At 49.4% G+C, this 14883-nt stretch overlaps 1 protein-coding gene across 1 annotated transcript in view; it reads right to left on the reverse strand.

Annotated features, from left to right (window-relative positions):
• Castor2 (cytosolic arginine sensor for mTORC1 subunit 2) overlaps positions 1 to 7316 on the reverse strand; it is a 40023-nt gene extending 32707 nt beyond the window's left edge. Inside the window, exon 1 of the mRNA XM_075977637.1 lies at positions 6892 to 7316. Within this exon, the coding sequence (XP_075833752.1) occupies positions 6892 to 7004 (113 nt within the window). The 5' untranslated portion in view covers positions 7005 to 7316. The remainder of the gene's footprint in view (positions 1 to 6891) is intronic.
• Positions 7317 to 14883: the final 7567 nt, after the last annotated feature.

Genomic DNA, 14883 nt, shown 5'->3' on the forward strand with positions numbered 1-14883 from the left:
CCAGCCCCTCACTGGGGGATTCTAGGCAGGGGCTCTACCACTGAGACACACCCCAGCCCCTCACTGGGGGATTCTAGGCAGGGGTTCTACCACTGAGACACGCCCCTACCTGTTATTGTTAGACTGTAGGCATGTGTTCTGCTGCTGAGCCACACACTCCCCAACATTTTTTTTTTTATTTTCAGACAGGCTCCTGCTAAGTTGCTTAGGCTAGTCTTGAACTTACTCTAGAACAGGCAGGCCATGAACTTGTGATCCTCACGCCTCAGCCTCCTGTGTATTTGAATGACAGGCCTATGCCATCAGGCCCAGCACGGAGCACTTCTCTTCAGGTTATTCTTCTGACAGTTTCACACATGCATCTAACGCACTGCTGCAGTCTGCGCCCCCCCTATCCTCCTCCTCACACGGAACCTTTTCTTCTTACAGACCCCTTAGCCCTCACCGACTCCATGCAGCTTTCCTACTTCCTTAGGGCCCGTCTCACATCTCCCCCCCTTCACCGTGGCAGTTCTCCATCCATGGGCTGCGACCTCTTTGGGGGTGCATATCAGATGATAATTCATAGCAGCAGCAAATCACATTTATGAAGTAGCAATGAAATAATCTTATGCTTGGGACATGAGACACAAGGAACCATAGTAAAGGGTTGTAGCATTAGGAAGGGTTGAGAACCATGGCTTTACAATTCTGCTCAACAACAGCCTGCCATATTCTGTCTTCTAGGTTAAAACTGCCAAGAACACTTTTTGTTTGTTTTGAAACAGGGTTTCTTTGTGTAGCCTTGGCGGTACTAATGCTAGCCTTGTACACCAGGCTGGCTGCGAACTCACAGAGATTTGCCTCTGCCTCCTGAGTGCTGGGATTAAAAGTGTGCACCACCACTGGGTGGCCAAGAACACTACTTTTTAAATGGTTTATGGTATTTTTAAATTGTTTACATGTGTGGGTATCCACACGTGAGTGCGGGTGCCTAGAGAGGCCAGAAGAGGGCATCAGATCCCCTGGATCTGGAATTACAGGTGGTTGTGAGCCACCCCGTGTGCGTGCTGGGAGTTGAACTAGGGTCCTCTGGAAGAGCAGAATGTGTGGCTTTTTTTTTTTTTTTGGTTTTTCAAGACAGGGTTTCTCTGTGGCTTTGGAGCCTGTCCTGGAACTAGCTCTTGTAGACCAGGCTGGTCTCGAACTCACAGAGATCTGCTTGCCTCTGCCTCCTGAGTGCTGGGATTAAAGGCGTGCGCCACCATCGCCCGGCCAGAATGTGTTTTTAATGACAGAGCCTTCTCTCGGCCCTCCATCCCAGAATACTCTCCTGTCATCGCTATTAACATTGGTTCTAAGATGTCCTCCACAGGCTTAAACACTTGGCCCTTGAACAGAGTTCAGGGCATGGCATTTGGGGTATGGAGTCTCCCTGAAAGAAGCGAAGTCACTGTGGGCAGGCCTTGAAGTTTTCATGGCTGGGCTCCTCCTTCCTGTTTGTCAGCCACTTCTTGGCCTGCCACGATGTGAGAAGCATAGCCGTGTTCCCTTGGCTATGAATGCCACCGTGCCTTCCCCGCCATGACAGACTGTACTGTCATACTGTGAGCCGATGGACACAGTTCCTCCTTCAAGCTCTTTCTGTCATAGCTCTGAGAAGTTAGTAGACAGCTGTCCTTCCTGCTCTTTCTGTCATAGCTCTGAGTAGTAGACAGCTGTCCTTCCCACACCATATTGTATATAGTAAAAGTTACTCTTTTATGTGCACACGAGGTGCATGTGTGCCCAAGCACACGCGTGTATGTTTCACATGGAGACCAAAGGTTGATATCAGGTTATCGCCCTCCGTTTTTCTCTATCCCCCCTTTTTCTTTTCTACCCCTCCTTTTCTGAGATAGTCTCTTCTAACCCTGAAGTTTATCGTCCCCGTGTTTCAAAGTTTTCTTTTTAATTATGTATATGTGCGTGGGGGGCACACACACGCATGTGTGAACATGATGGCAGGTTATAGAAGAGGGCGTTAGATTTGCTGGAGCAGGAGTTACAAGTGGTTGTGAACTGCTTAATGTGGGTGCTGGGAACTCAACTTGGGTCCTCTGCAAGAGGACCATGTGTGTTCCTGGCCACTGAGCCATCTCTAGCCTCCAGTCCATTTTTTTTCTCTTCAAGACAGGATTTCCCTTTGTAGACCAGGCTGGCCTCGAACTCAGAGATCCACCTGCCTCTGCCTTGTGAATGCTGGGCTTAAAGGTGTACGCCACTACTGCCCAGCCATTTTTTTAAATATAAGCACTAGGGATCAGAACTCACGCTGCTCATGTTTGCATACAGGTACTTTACCAAGTGAGCCATCTCCCCAGCTCTAAAAGCTGCGCTTGACTTAGCCAAACAGTCTGCAAAGAGGAGAAGAAACTGAGCTGCCGAGAGTTAAGATGAACTAAGCCAGGGGTGGAAGCTTACTCTCAGGACTTCAAGGCTGGAGAAGGGCAGTTAGCCTAATGAGTTCTAGGATATGAGGGTGGGAGGGGGGATGGAGAGGAGGGGAGGAGAGAGACAGAATAGGAACGAGAATGAACGAACGAGCACAAGTGGATAGAAAGCGTGGGGACTTGACTCAGGCTGTCCCCACCCCTGCCCTGAACATGCTGTTCCGCAAGTGCTTAGGGACTATGTGATAGATTTCAGAGCCAAGCACAGAGCTAGGGATTTGGTAGTGCCTCCGAGGAGCAACCTGGGGGCTGAATAACAGGAGACACCCCTTGTAGAAGTGGAGCCCCACTACCCTGCTCCAGCTTTCCCTGAGGAAAGATACATCCAAGTACCGCTAGGTTAAGGAGCCAGAAAAATACTGAAGTTGGATGTAGTAGCCCAGGTCTGTCTTCCCAGTTACTTAGGAGGTCAAGGCAGAAAATTCCTGAGTCCAGGCTTGTCTTGGCTACAGAGTGATTCAAAGTCAGTCTGGGCAACTTAATAAGGGCCCTGTCTCGAAATAAAAACTGGGGCTGGAGAGATGGCTCAGTGGTTAAGAGTACTGCCTGCTCTTCCAAAGGTCCTGAGTTCAATTCCCAGCAACCTCATGGTGGCTCACAACCATCCGTAATGAGATCTGGCGCCCTCTTCTGGCCTGCAGGCATACATGCAGACAGAATGCTGTATACATAATAAATAAATAAATCTTAAAAAACAAACAAACAAAATAAAAACTGAAAAAAGGCCGGAAGGGTAGCTCAGTGGTAGAGCACCTGCCTAGAATCCCCCAGTGAGGGGATGAGAGTATTGATAAATGGTAGATCACCTGTCTAGGATCCCTTAGTGAGGGGTTAGAGATGTGGCTCAGTGGTAGCGAGTGCTTGTCTTGTATGCAGGAGGCCAAGTCCACTCCTTGTTGCAAATAAGAAAGCGGGTACAAGGGAACAGGGAGGTCAGTGGTTTGATCCTGTGCTCTTGACTCTTTCTGAACAGCAACTGAAAACAGAAGGGCTGGTGGCACTGCTGACTACGAGCCTCCTTCGTAACCTGTGTTGGCAAAAACAAAGCTTAATCCACAGAGATGCAGGCTCAAATCTTGGGCTCGATCACCGATCTCATGACCTTGAGCAAGTTAATCCCTGAGTTCCAAGTTCCTTCTTTGTAAAAGCTCTGTCACCAGGTTGTCATTCCCTGCGTCACACTAGGATATATGTCATTTACATGTCTATATTTCTATATAGAGAGAGACTAGATCCCCCCTCCTGCCTAATTCCTATTAAGATACTGCATATCATTTAAAGCCCCTTTATTCAGGTAGGCTTCCAGGCCGCCCTAGCCAGTCTCCGGTTCCCCCTTTCTTTATTCAAAATCATACACATACATTTATACATTTATACATACATGTGTGTGGGTATGCGCACATGAGTGCAGGTACCTGCAGAGGCCAGAAGAGGGCACTGGATCCCTTGGAGTTAGAGTTACTGGAGGCTGTGAGCCACCTGGCATGGGCACTAGGAAGTGAACTGAGATCCTCTGCAAGAGCAGCAATCAGTCCTAACTGCTGAGCCATCTCCCCAGGCCTGGGCCTCCTTTCTTCTACCCTGCTGGACCATGTTTCCTTAACTCCAACCTTTCCTTCCCTGGACTGGGCTCTCAGCTAGGCAGAGGGAGAGGGAGGGACAGTCGGTCTCTACATCCCTTGGGTTCAGGGTACCCTGGCACCGAGTGAGTATTTCCAGTGTTATTCCCTTTCCCATGTTCTACCTTCTCCACTCCGAGGAGACATCAGGAGAGAGAGAGAGAGAGAGAGAGAGAGAGAGAGAGAGAGAGAGAGAGAGAAAGAAGAAAGCGAGAGGAAGTGACTAAGTCTGCTAGGAGGTGGAGGCAGGGGAGTGCTTGGGGAGGTTCAGGGTGATGTCATCTTGAAGACTGAAGTTGAATTGACAGAGGTGGAGGGGACATTCCAGGAAGAGATGAACGACATACAGGAGGGAAGAGGGGCGCGAAAGCAGGCCACCCGTGGGTGTTACTAGTTTATCTCCTCGTGGGGGTGGGGAGGGATAGGTAAAGACAAGCATTCTGGATCCAGGTTCCTCAAAAGGCCTTGAATGTCACAGCGAGGACCTGGCCCAGTAGAAACAGTGATTGTTTCTTTTAAACAGGCAGTGAGATGTTCCGGGGATGCCCCGTTGTGGGGAGGTAGATGCTAACAGGCATCTGGACCAACATGGTGGGGGAGAAGAATCAAGATCTACTACCTGCATGGTTCATGCTGCGAATAAGTGAACAGTTGTTTTTGCATGAACTGAATGACCCACCCCCCAGCAAGCAGTTCTTTGAAAAGGAAGTGGGCGGGGCCGTGCTATGTCCATTTCATGGAGGGACAAAGAGAGAGAGAGAGAGAGACAGAAAGGACGGCGACCTGGCCTGGGCCACTGGGGCTAATTCCAACACGAAGCCACGCCTGGGCTCAGAGTGCATAAGGGCGGCAGGCTGTCAGTCCTCAGACCCGGCTACACTCAGCGGTTTCTAGAGTCAGTGCCTGGAGACAAGGAGATGACCTTCGACCTCTCAGTCATCTTGCAAATGGTCACTTGGGCCTATCCTGGAAGGGAGGAGGGGTACCCACCTTTCAAGGGGCCAAGGTTTCCCTGTGGTGAAGTAAGCCAGTGTTGAGCTTGTCTCTGGGTCTTAATTTGAGACCTTCAACTTGGACCCTGGGAGGGGCCCGCAGATGAGGGATGCCCAGAAAGGTCAGTCCCTTCACCAAGTCACAGGGAACAGCCAGAGACAGCCTTCCTCCTGTCTTTCTAAGGAGTGTCTGCCTTGAAGCCCTTTTTTCCAGCCTGAGAAAGAAAGGAGGAACCAGAGGGTTGTCGGAGGCTCCCGGGGCCAGAGGTTGGGACTCCATTCCCTCCAGCCTCTGGGTCCTAGGGATTGCCTGGGGGTGGGCAGAGGACAAGTAAGTGTAGGTAGGGATTAGAAGGCGCTGACAGAGAGAGGGGCTTTTTGCACTTGGGGGTGTGGGAGAGAGAGTGTTCAGAATCTGCGCTGTTAGCTTTGTTTTCAAATGACCTGTTTAATGATTTACCTGGGGCCATCTAAGGAGCAAGGGGTTCTACCCTCAGACAAGGGAGGTGAAACCTTGGGTCCCCACAGAGAGAACAGCCCTCGGAGAAGAAAGTAAACAGATGTAAAGCTACCTAGCTGGCTTCATCTTCCAAACAATAGCCCTGATCAAGCTCCAAAACGTTGAAGTCAAGTCCCTGAGCAAGAACTTTTAACAGGCTCTTTCCCCTGAGTTCAACCCCATACGAGACAAGACAGCTTAGGAAGAAAGGAGGTGTGTGTGTGTGTGTGTGTGTGTGTGTGTGCTGTCAATTTAACTTAATCTTCACTTGTAAAGTACCCATTCCTGTACAAGACAGGGAGGTTGAAACACCTTCGCCTTGACGGCTCCCCCTCCCAGACCCATCATAATGGTAAGCGAATGAGGTTTAAGTTAACCGTTGCTTGCTCTAATTCCCACTCCACATGGGGAAAAGGGCAATTAAAAAAAAAAAAGGCAACCCGACTCTAATCCAACAGGAGTTTATGAAGTCAAACGCACACCTAGCAATATGAAAAATCCAAGATTTAAATTTTTTTTTCTTTTTCTTCTTACCTCCCAAGGCCTTCCACTATTTTTCCCCCCCCTGCAACATCCAAGACCAGCCTCCAGGAAGATCCATAAACACGCCTGCTCCTCCCCTTCCATGGTTCAAAATCCCCCCTCCCTCCCACTTCGCTGGACCCCCAAAGAGAAAAGAAACCAGCGACCCTGGCCCTGCAGCCCCTCCCCCGCTGCTAGCACCTCCTCTCTCCCCTCGCAGGCACCTGGAGATAAACATCTACTAATGATTTTATGATTTTTTCTGTTCTGGGGTAGACGAGCTCAGCGCCATCCCTCCCTGCTTGCCAGTGGCTACAGGGGGGCCGGCCCAACCAGGAGGAGGGGAGTGGTGGTGGTGGTGGATGGATGGGGGGATGGGGCATGTTTAGTTTGTTAATTTCCACCTCCGGATCCCCACACCTGTTTTTCATTCATTCATTCATTCATTCGGTCATTCATTCATTCATTCATTCACGGATGCATCAGAGGCCGTTTGAGGAGGTTACTCAAGATCTCGGGGAAGGGACAGAGATGGGGGGTAGGGTTGGGTGTTGGTGTCAGCAGTTGGGAGGCGCAGTGGGGTGGGGGGGACCTGGGTGGAAGGGACCCCCAACTAGAGAGCACAGGGGTGGCTTTGTCCGATGCAGGAGGATGGCAGAGATCCCGGGGGGTGGGGGCGCGATGAAGTTGTTTTGCACTGCGTCCCCCCGGGGTGCGCCTCTTTGTCTGTCCCGGGGCGGGTACCATGCGCCCCCCCATCCCCTCGCCCCATACTCTCTTTCTCTCACCTGGTCTTGGAAGACAGGAAGGCAAGTTTGATGAGGCCGTAGGTGAAGAGCGGGATACTCTCCTTGGCGACGCTGGCAACTTGCAGCCGATGTTCCAGAATGTGCAGTTCCATCGTCTGTCCAGGGCTCCTCCACAGCGGATCATCCGCGGTGGCCCGAGTTGCGGGGAGGGGGGGGGACGGGGACGAGCAGCGGCCCCCGCCCCCTGCGCGCCCCAAGCCTTGGGGCAACCGGCCCAGGGAAGGGGGCCCGGTGCTCGGTGCTGGACTGATTTGTACTCGATCCAGAAAAAAGGAAGCTTGGCAAGTTGCAAAAAAAGGAGGCCTGGGGAGGACCTGCGGGGTACAGCGAGCTACGGGGTGGACAAGCAAACAGCGCCCGGCGGAGCGCGGCGCCCGGCGCAGCAGCAGCTGGTGTTCGCTGTAACAAACAACTTGCCACTCAAACGCCGGGCCCGTGCTGCGCAGGCGCCAGCCGCGGGGCCACGCGATGCCTATCGGGATTTGTAGTCCATACTCGCGATTTTACGCGGCCCTTCCCCCTGGACTACTCCAGCTTGCTGATGTCAAGCCAGGGGGGCTGGGCTGCTGCGCCACGGTGCACCCGGAATGCAAGATTCGGGGTTCCGCAGGGACACAGAAGAACCCTTATGGGACACATTTGGAGCCGTCCTAAGCTTAGGTGCATGCTCTGTCGTCGCTCAAACTCAGGATTAGGCGCTTTCTCTGGGGTGTCAAGCGAGCAACCCCTTTCCTCCACAAACAACTCCAGCGTTGGAGAAGGCCTGAGCCTGCCAGGGGAGAGATTTAGAGGAATCGGTGATTGTCGTGCAGCGAAGCCAAAGCAAAAGACAAGGCTTGAGTTAGATAGAGAAGGGTGCTGGGTCCTTGTGGAAGGGTGCTGAGGGCTGAATGAGAGCGGGGGGGGGGGGGGGCTCGGCTCAGAGAGAGAGCTGCGCGGCCTTCCAGGCAGAAGGAACACCGTGTCCAAACGCATGGAAGCGTGAAAGGCCCCCCCCCCCCCCCCCCCGGTACTGTGTTTGGCTTTGTTGCTGCGGAAAATGTGAGGGAGGAGAGAGATAAGGCAGGCACGGGAACCAGGACCCGGGTCTCCGGGATCATGGGTGCAAAGCTGCTGAAGTAACTGTGGATCTCTGGGAGGGGGGAGAGTGCGGGGGAGGGGTGGGGAGCGGACCTGAATCTGAATGAGAGTCATCCCTAGTGTTTCTAACCCTAGGCTTGCATGCTGTGGGTGGGTGGGGGCGCTGTTCAGCTAATATGTACCCCCACCCCCAGTCTTTCATGGCTGACTAGGTTTTAAAATCCTTTAGCTTAAAGTTACTGACTAGTGGTTTTGTCCTTTGGCAGAATGCTTGGGGAGGCGGGTGTGTGTGTGTGTGTGTGTGTGTGTGTGTGGTGGGTCAATCTACCTGCGAGGCTGACAGGAAACTTTCTTTTGGGAGGGGGATAGTCCTGCCTGCCTATCTCACATTCTCAGTCCCCTTCTATTAGATAGGGGCTCGTTATGCTTCTTCATACTGACAAAGGTGTGAAACCCAAAATCTTGAGTATGTCTCATAGCCTGTTCATCGCTCTATTGCTTTAATTTCACTAAGATTGGGCCATCGAGAAGATTCAGTGGATAAAGACTCTTGCTGCCAAGCCTGGTGACCTAAGTAGATCTCCTGGATCCAGACCTTGAAAGGAAAGGACCGATTCCTGTAGTTTCTCCTCTGATCTTCTCCACATGGGAACCGCGTGCTCATGCGCACACACACACGTAGTTTAAATAATTAATTGCTCTATTTTTTTTAAAAACTTTTTTTAATATTTATTTATTTATTATGTATACAATATTCTGTCTGTGTGTATGCCTGCAGGCCAGAAGGGGGCACCAGACCTCATTACAGATGGTTGTGAGCCACCATGTGGTTGTCTGGGAATTGAACTCAGGACCTTTGGAAGAGCAGGCAATGCTCTTAACCTCTGAGCCATCTCTCCAGCCCTTAATTACCCTATTTTTATTTTGTCTTTGAGACTGGGCCTCATTTCTTTCATATCATCCTTCAACTCTTTATGTGGTGGAGGATTACCCTGAACTTCAGACTTCAGTTCTGCTTGCCTCTGTCTCCTGAGTGCTGGGATTACAGGTGTGTAGTGCCACATCTGGCTTATGCGATGGTGTGGATGGAGCCCAGGGCTCCATACATACTAGGCACACTCTCTCAAGTTAGGAATCCAAGCCTTTGTTTTCTTTACTTTTAACTAAAAAAATTTTTTAAATTACATTATTTTGTGTATATAGGTGCTTTGCCTGTTTGTATGTGTGTATGTCATAAGCATGCTTAGTGACCAGGGAGTCCAGAAGAGAGTGTCAGACCCTCTGGGACTGGAGTTACAGATGGTTGTGAACTGCTCTATGGGTTCTGGGAACTGAACCCCGGGTTCTCTGGATGAGCAGCCAGTGTTCTTAACCACGGAGCCATCTCCCCAGTCCCTTACTTAGTCTAGGTAGTATTTGTTTTTATTTATGTCTCTGTGTGTGTATGTTGTGTCTATACTGTGGGTATGTGTGCCCCAGGAGACCAGAAGCGGGTATTGAATCCCACGGGGCTGGAATTACAGGTAGTCATGAGGCACTTGACATGGTTTCTGAGAACAGAACTCAGGTTCTCTCTTAAACACCAAGGCAGCTCTCCAGCCCTCATTTTTGTTTTCTCAGTTTTTGGAGACTGGGTTTCCTTGTAGCTCAGGTTAGCCCAGAATTCTTGATTTTCATACTCCTACCTCTCAAGTTCTTGGAGTGAGGGAATGCCTCACCACACCTAATAGACCACTCAAGAGACTAGGTTTCAAGCTGGGCTGGTAGCTCAGTGGTAGAGCACTTGCCCAGCAGTTACAAGACCCTGAGTTTGATCCCCAGCACTGTAAACAGATCAAATAAGATATTGGTCATGATGACACACATTTGTATTCCAGTGCTTGGAAGTCAAGGTGGGAGGATTGTTGTTAGTGGGAGGCCAGCCTGGGCTTCGTAGTGAATTCACGGCAGACTTTGGCTCCATAGTGAGGGTCTGTGAGTGAGGCAACCCAGACCCAGAGAGACAAATATAGTACGTGTTCCCTCATAAATGGCTTCTAGACATAAAGAAAAAAAAACAATCTATAGTCCACAACCCCAGACAACTTAGACAACAAAGAGGACCCTAAGAGAGACATGCATGGATCTACATAGGAAGGACAAAAAGACAAGATCTCCTGAGTAAATTGGGAGCGTGGGGGTCATGGGAGGGGGAGGAAGGGAGAGGAACGGAGAAAAATGTATAGCTCAATAAAAACAATAAAAAAGGAAAAACCAAAACTAACAACTAAAAGAATCTGTCTTCTCTAAAAATCTCTGTTCCATAAAGCCAATGATTTTGGGAGCTGGTAGATGGCTCAGCAGGTAAAGGCGCTTGCTGCCAAGCCTTATGACCTGAGTTCAATCCCCAAGACCCACTCGGTGGAAAGAGATAACCAACTCCCTAAGCTGTCCTTTGGCTTCCATATGTATTCTCTCTGTCTCTCTCTGTCTCTCTCTCTGTCTCTCTCTCTGTCTGTCTGTCTGTCTGTCTGTCTGTCTCTCTCTCTCTGTCTGTCTCTGTCTCTCTCTGTCTCTCTCTCCTTTTCCTCTTTAAGTAAACATAATAAAAAATTAAAAGGCTTTTGACTGTTCTCTGCTGTATTTTCACTGTTAGCAACAGCTGGTACGTGAGGGACAGCCACTCATTCAGTGTCTAGGGAATGCATACATGCATAAGTTTATGCATTTGCAATGGACTCGACAGATCTAGAAGGCCCAGATAGAAATGTATTCAGGAGGCCAACTTGGTGGTACATATTTATAACCCTAGCACCTGGGAGGCAGAGGATCAGGAGTTCAAGGTCATCCTTAGGTACATAAAGCTAGCCTGGGCTACATTGTGAACTACCTCTTTCCCTCCCCCCAAATGCATTCAGATCCCTAAATGGCAATGGTTAGAGTGAGGGTTAAGGTAGTTGAGTGGCTGGGGGGTGGTGGTGCACCCCTTTAATTCCAGCACTCAGGAGGCAGAGGCAGGTGGACCTCTGTGAGTTCGAGGCCAGCCTGGTCTACAGAGTGAGTTCCAGGACAACTAGGGCTATTACACAGAGAAGCCCTGTCTCAAGAAACAAAAGCAAAAAACAACAACCAATAAAGATAATTGAGTATCAACCAGTCAGAACTGCACTTGAGAAAAGGAATCGTGCCTGAGGTACAGCGTCTCCAAACAGCTAACAGGTGACGAAGCAAAACAAACAAGGCTCCCAATCACGATCTGGCCAGTTTTCTGGCTTCTGCTCCCAGTGGGCCAAATCAAGATTTTCCAATCTTCAGGCTGTGACCTGAAAGTGGATGGTGAAATCAATTTTTCAGAACATGACTAGCATAAAAACCCACTGAGACTCCAGAAGGGCACAGAGACATGCGCATGGTGAGGAGAGGGAGGTTGCTCTGCCACCAGAATTTATGATTTAGTCATGTGGGTCTAACATGTGCACAGTCATGTGACATAAAGGTTTCTGTTTGTGTGGTGGGGGCTGGGGATTAAGTGCAGGACATCCTACTGAGTGATGCCCTCCACCCCAGCCCCTCCCTATTAGGTTCTAGTTAAGTGTTCTACTGCTGAACCATGGTTCAAGGTAAGCTCTCTACAATTGAGACACGTTTCAATTCCCCTCACTGGGGGATTCTAGGCAGGTGCTCTACCACTGAGCCACATTCCAGCCCCTCTCTGGGGGATTCTAGGCAGGGGCTCTACCACTGGGCCACACCCCAGCCCCTCACTGGGGGATTCTAGACAGGTGCTCCACCACTGAGCCACACCCCAGCCCCCTATGGGGAGGAGGGGATTCTTGGTAGGTTCTTGAACACACTGGAAGATTGAGAACATCCACTGAGCTGCATCCCCAACCTTTGCCTTTTTGAGACAGGATCTCTCACATAATTTATCGCCATGGGCAACGGACACAATAGCTCAACATTATTTTAATTCCTTTGCATTGAAAATCTGACGCACTGGAAAATATGCCAACACGCACGGGAGAAATTGGTCAATTGTTCTGTTTCCCCTGAGAGTAAGATGGTTGGCCAGGATGGGAGGCTTTCAGTTTAACAAGCACAGGCCATTCTCTGTTCAACCAAGATCAAGGCACTCACATCACTTGGAAATAATTTAGTTATGCAAAACCATAAAAAAAGTCTACATTCAGCCCTGGTAGATTTGATTGAAGTGGAGAAGTTCTGTGTGTGCAAAATGCACTGGGTGTTCAAAGACTCCACATGGGAAATATGGAAGTTATTTCACAAATATTTTCTTAAATTTTGATTACACGTTGAAATGTCAGTTGAACCCAGAATTCACCACTACAATATGGCTGGCCCACCCCTACAATATCATGCTAAGCAGTGTGTTCTTGGGAACACCCTAGCTACACTTTTTGAGAGAGCACTGGAAATATAAGTGAGTTGCCATGCCGACAAGGATTTTTTTGGGGTGTGTGTGTGTGTGTGTTTTAGACATAGTCTCTTTTGTTATATATCTATATAGCTCTGGCCAGCTATATAACACTCTGTAGACCAGGCTGGCCTCATACTCACAGAGATCTACCTGCCTCTGCCACCTGGCCAAAAATTACATGTGCTGTTTTCGTTTCTTGACGGTGGTATGAGGATTGAAGCCAGGATCTTGTTCATGCTCTGCCTCTAAACTGCAACTTCAAACCCCTCACAGGGAGTTCGTGTGCAGGCTGGAGGTCTGAGCCCTGGTCCTCATGCTCACTGCTTGTGTGAAAGGTGTCTTAGCCACTGAGCTCTATCTTCCCTAGACAGGGTTTTATGGAGCCCAGGCTGCCCTCAAACTTACTAGCTGAGAATGACCCCAGACTTGTAATTCTTCTGCATCCACCCCCCAAGAGCACAGGAGAACATTACAACGCCTAGATTCTTTTTATGTCTTTATAGTCAAAGTCGCATATGACTGGCGGTAGAATTTGAAGCTGGACAGCTCTTTCTCATAGGGGTTTTCGAATCGTGGCTCATGCCAGCATCACTTGAGGACTCTTTGTAAAAACAATCACTAATGATTTGGTTATAATTTGTACCCCGGGGCTCCAGTGTTGGAGGTTTGTTCTTTATTGTGGTATGTTGATTGGTGGTTGGGTTTTTAAAAAGTTGGGCTTAGTGGGAATCTTTAGGTATCAAAGGCATTTTCTCAGAAAGTATCATCAGTGTAGGTTCCCCCCCTCCCCCGGTGACTCCCTCAGTTGCTTCCTGTGAGTTTCTTTAAAGAAAAAAGTTTTTTTTTTAAATTGTCTCTCTCTATGTGTGTCTGTCTATGAGTTTGTATCTGTGAGCACAGGGTGCTACAAGGCTGGAAGGGGCTGCTGGAGCCCCTGAATCTGGAGTTACAAACAGTTAAGAGCTGCCTGATGTCGGTGCTGGGAACTGAACCTGGGTCCTCTGCAAGAGCCAAACATGCTCTTAACCACTGAGCCACCTTTCCAGCCCTAACTTCTGATAAATTACAAGACCATTTTGTAGGGAGACTGGAGCACAGACAACAATGGGCCAACGATGGGAAAACCTTACCTTGACTGGGCTTGTTTAGTTATGGAAACCTCATTATCACATTAATTAGTTAATTAATTGATTAGCTAATTCCGTGTGTATGCACACGTGCATAGGTACCATGGCGTGTGTGTCAGGTTTCAGGACTCTATTCTCATCTTTTACCATATGAGTTCCAGGGATGGACTGTAGGCCGTTAGGCTTGATAGCTACACCGTGACCCTTTGAGTCATCTCACTGGTCCCTATGCAAACTTTTTGCCCTCTATTTAAACCTAAACCTCCATGCCAAGATCCAAATAGGTTACTGGACCTCTATGTACCTCTTCCCAATGTGGCCACATTGGATAAATATGCCACCTTTAAAAAAATCCGTTTTGGTTCCCCACATAGTTGCAAATTATAGCCAGGGTTGGAAGACCATTACACTTTGCCATCCCTTCCTCAGCAACAGCCTGAAAACCTTGCTAGAAATCCAAACGCCATGGAAGTCCAATTCTAAACCTACTGAATAGGAAGCCCTGGGATGCTTCCTGCCAGGTATATAGGTGATCAGGACACAGGCTCACACTGGAGAGCCATGACCTGAGACAAGAGCAATGTTGGTGCATGACCCAACATAGCTACTTCTAGAGACGTGGTTACGACAAAGCAGGGTGGGGATGGTGAGATCATTTCCCTGTATGTCATCCTCAGCCCACACTTGGCTTCACCTAGTGGCCATTTGTCCATGGCAGCTACCTGACATTCATATAGATAGTTTCCTATGTGACAAGACCTGTCTTTGCACAGCAGCAACGTCCGCCATCTCACGGGGCCAAAGTAACACAAAACTATCTGTGGTGGTTTGAATGAGAATGTCCCCCAGAGGCTCATGTATTTGACACCTGGTCGCCTGTTGGTGGTGCTGTGGCACTGTTTGGGGAGGTTTAGGAATGTGACCTTGCTGGAGGAAGTGTGTCACCTAGGATGGGTTTTGAGAGTTTAAACACCACACACACACACACACACACACACACACACACACACACACACTTTAGTTTATTAAGTAGCCAGAGTGGAGAGCACTTGATATGGAGGGCACCAGCTCAGCTTCTGAGGCAGTGAGAGCCGCATATCCAGGAGGATGTCCCAGAGGCGGATGATAGTCAAGATGTGTAGTGGATCTGCCAGGAGACCTCAGAGTGGAGAAGCTGGTGATAAGAGCCAAGCTGGCTGGGTATCTCTTTAAGCCTATTGTGTGTGTGTGTGTGTGTGTGTGTGTGTGTATAGTGCAGTGTATGTGCCCACGGAGGCCAGAAGAAAGTGTCAAATCCCCTGGAGCTGGAGTTACAGGTGGCTGTAACTGAACTGAACCCAGGTCCTC

The sequence above is a fragment of the Microtus pennsylvanicus genome, chromosome 1 (assembly GCF_037038515.1).
Source record: "Microtus pennsylvanicus isolate mMicPen1 chromosome 1, mMicPen1.hap1, whole genome shotgun sequence".
Classification (NCBI taxonomy): domain Eukaryota; kingdom Metazoa; phylum Chordata; class Mammalia; order Rodentia; family Cricetidae; genus Microtus; species Microtus pennsylvanicus.